Below are 3075 nucleotides of genomic sequence, written 5' to 3'. Positions count from 1 at the left end.
CCTGCACCTCATGACAGCAAAGGCTTCGCTAACGCTCAGCCAATTACTTTTGTCATTCAGCGATGTATTTCGGCGTATATTCGATTATAAGTGACTATGCCTGGCCCGCAAGCCGTTGCGCCGGGCTTAGTCACTTATAATCGAATAGACGCCGAAATACATCGCTGAATGACAAAAGTAATTACATTTTCGGATTCAGCTTAACAAAATCTAGCTGCATCTGTTCTTCGAGTTTTGAATTGCGTCCGATTTTAAGAGAAATCTGGGCGTTGCCATGCTCATGCGCTCCAAGCGGCTCAGAAGGTCTATTGTGTAAAACTTCACCTGCGGCTCATTTTCGATGCCTACGATTTAACATGGGATCGTTACCACATAGTGGTCACGCCGCAGGAAATGGGCGCATTTAAAACTATGCTAGGTAGTCACGCCAAACCTCGTTACTTTTTTACGATTGTGACATACCATTGTAAACACTGTCACGATTCACATTTCATTGAATGGAGCGTCCAACGTTCGCAACAGCATTGAAACGTTTTCAAAATATTTTAATAAAATCCAGTTTGGAATTGTCATTAGGATAAGCTTCTTAGAACTGGACACAACCAAATAACAACTTCAATGACACCGTCCAGGTCACCAACGCTGTCACGGATTGCCGCCTCATTGACTTCCAGATGTCTGTGTACGGACTTCCGGCGCTTGACATCGTCACCATCTTACTAGTTTGCACTGAAAAGCCGATGCGCGACCTGCACTGGGACAGCCTTTTGCAGGGGTACCACCAAGAGCTTCTCGCAACTCTGAGCGCGGCTGGTTGTTCGGAACCTGAAAAACTGTTCCCTTGGACACTGTTACAGGTAAGGATAACTGCATTTTGTTATGCGTAATACAATGTAACCGAAACGTACACTGTTTAAAAAGCCTGCAGGAAATGTCTACAGTACGTCCTGTCAATTTGTCACTAGACCCGCGACTGTAAATTTTGATTACAGTCCACTCCGTACAGGATGTACTGTAACTTCGCAAACTTTTTGGTCAATACAGCACTTGACTTCGACACTGAAGTACAGCCCATATCATTACAGTCTGGCCTGTACATAGAATATACAGGACGGACTGTAATCGAACTGTACTTCCTCACAGCATTTTAACAGTGTAGAAGTAGTGCAATATCTAAAAATAGGAAAATGTGCTCCAAAATGGTAGAATTTAGGTTGCGCAGCCTCTTCAGCACCGGCGTAATGCCGCGCAGAGACACGAAAATTCCGAGTCAAAACCCTCTTGATGAGAAATACATTGGTACTTAACACCCCAGTGTTGTGGCAACATGCACAACATCACTGTCCTCCTTATGAAGACCGTGGCTGCCGCCCTCTTCCAACAAAAGCTACATATATTATTTAGTAACAAGTTGACGGGTGCACCAACTAAACGTTCCGTGAACGTCAACTGTACTCGTCCTTTACTAGTTTGGCATGGCATGCTGTAAGTTAGGGCAGATCTGAGGAACAACTACAATCGTGAAGTATGAAAAGAAGAAACTCACTGACTTTTCTGTTTCCGTAATGGCTCCGATTGGTCGATCTAATCACGTGCCTCCGCGGTCTTTCAGGTATGAGAAACTGTCAGATCAGTTTCGAGCTCCCCTCCATATTTGAGAGGTTAGGATCGGAACAAACTACCATGATAATTTCTCATACTGGGCGGGCGGAAACATATACGTCAGTGAGTTGGTTCTTTTTCACTTCCATTTTAGATAGCCTAGAACACCCCATTCACCACCATTGACCAGTGTGGGTTGCCATCCTTTTTGTGCTTTTCCCGTAGCACACCTTTTCAGCAAATTGTGAACTTGTTTCTGAAAAGAAAACTGAACTACATTTTTCTCTGATTCAACATCTGGCATCTAAAGTAAAGTAGGAGGGTAATATTTGGTTATTGCAACACTTGTTGCATCTGGGTTAAACCTTACATTTTACAGACAATTCTTAAAGTTGAACAAGTTAACCCTTACTTTATTTATTTTTAAATTGACGTTTTTTCCGGTTACCAGAAACATTAAAACGAGAAGTCAGTAACATGTTAAGACAATTACTTTATTCCTAGAACGCATTAGAACCAAACATCGGCGACATAAATAATTACATTATCCGTGGGGAATATTAAAGGCATTTAAGTTTTTTAATGGTTTTTCTTTGTCTTGAAATTGTTCCAGGACCAACTTAAGATAGCAGCTCCTTACGGTTTGTGCATGACGCCCGTTTACCACTACGGGTTGTACTCAGACGCCGAAACTGTTGAAGAAATGAGACAGATGATGGCAGACATTTCAAGTGGTGGACAATGCAATATGACCATCAAAGTGACGCCAGCATTAAAAACACGTTTAGAAGGCCTCGTACAGGACGTGGCAGACAGGGGTTGGCTGCCGACTGTGGAGGAACTTGAGAGCCGCCTGGCTGCATATGCTCAGGAAAAGACGAGCGCCTGATAATTCTAACAAGTGAAACCGTAAAAGATAACTCACAGTTTTAACAACTCTTCATTTCTGAGGCATACTTTCCAGTAAGGAAGGCAAAAGTTACGCGCAGGCCTAGGTAGATGTATGCCAGGCGTGTCCCAGCGTTACAGTGTTTCGTGAGATATCACGAAGCCTGTTACGTGAGACGTGGTCTGGCGTACATCTACCTAGTGTAAAGTGGGACGTAACCACAGTTTTGTTCGCTGCATTAGCATTATGACCGCTCCAATCCATTGGGGATTTTATTATTTCTTCTACGGTATTGGTTTTAAAAGAAGTATACTAAAGGCGGATCACAAACCAGTCGCTGAACAAAGAAGAATCAGAAAACGGTCGCAAAACAACGACGTATCTGCTTTTTGATGATTAGGACATTGTCCTATGAAGTAGCCTTGCACTATCCTTAGAGATGTCGCATCGTATCGGGTGTTTTCTTTTCGGCTGAGCGATAGAGAAGCCTATTACTCCAGTAATGATCAAAAAGTTTTGCGCCTGTCTGTTTGTTTTTCTGTCCGCAAGATACCTCGAAAACGGTTTGAGCTAGAAGGCTGCAT

At 43.1% G+C, this 3075-nt stretch overlaps 1 protein-coding gene across 1 annotated transcript in view; it reads left to right on the top strand.

Annotated features, from left to right (window-relative positions):
* The window catches only part of LOC113215581 (uncharacterized), a 9374-nt gene extending 6305 nt beyond the window's left edge, over window positions 1-3069 (top strand). The window contains exons 2-3 of the mRNA XM_052272312.1: window positions 633-857; window positions 2216-3069. Of these exons, the coding sequence (XP_052128272.1) occupies window positions 633-857; window positions 2216-2491 (501 nt within the window). The 3' untranslated portion in view covers window positions 2492-3069. The remainder of the gene's footprint in view (window positions 1-632; window positions 858-2215) is intronic.
* Window positions 3070-3075: the final 6 nt, after the last annotated feature.

This window comes from Frankliniella occidentalis, unplaced genomic scaffold (genome assembly GCF_000697945.3).
Source record: "Frankliniella occidentalis isolate FOCC.00 unplaced genomic scaffold, Focc_3.1 Scaffold199, whole genome shotgun sequence".
Classification (NCBI taxonomy): Eukaryota; Metazoa; Arthropoda; class Insecta; order Thysanoptera; family Thripidae; genus Frankliniella; species Frankliniella occidentalis.
This window is presented reverse-complemented; position numbering and strand designations above follow the sequence as displayed.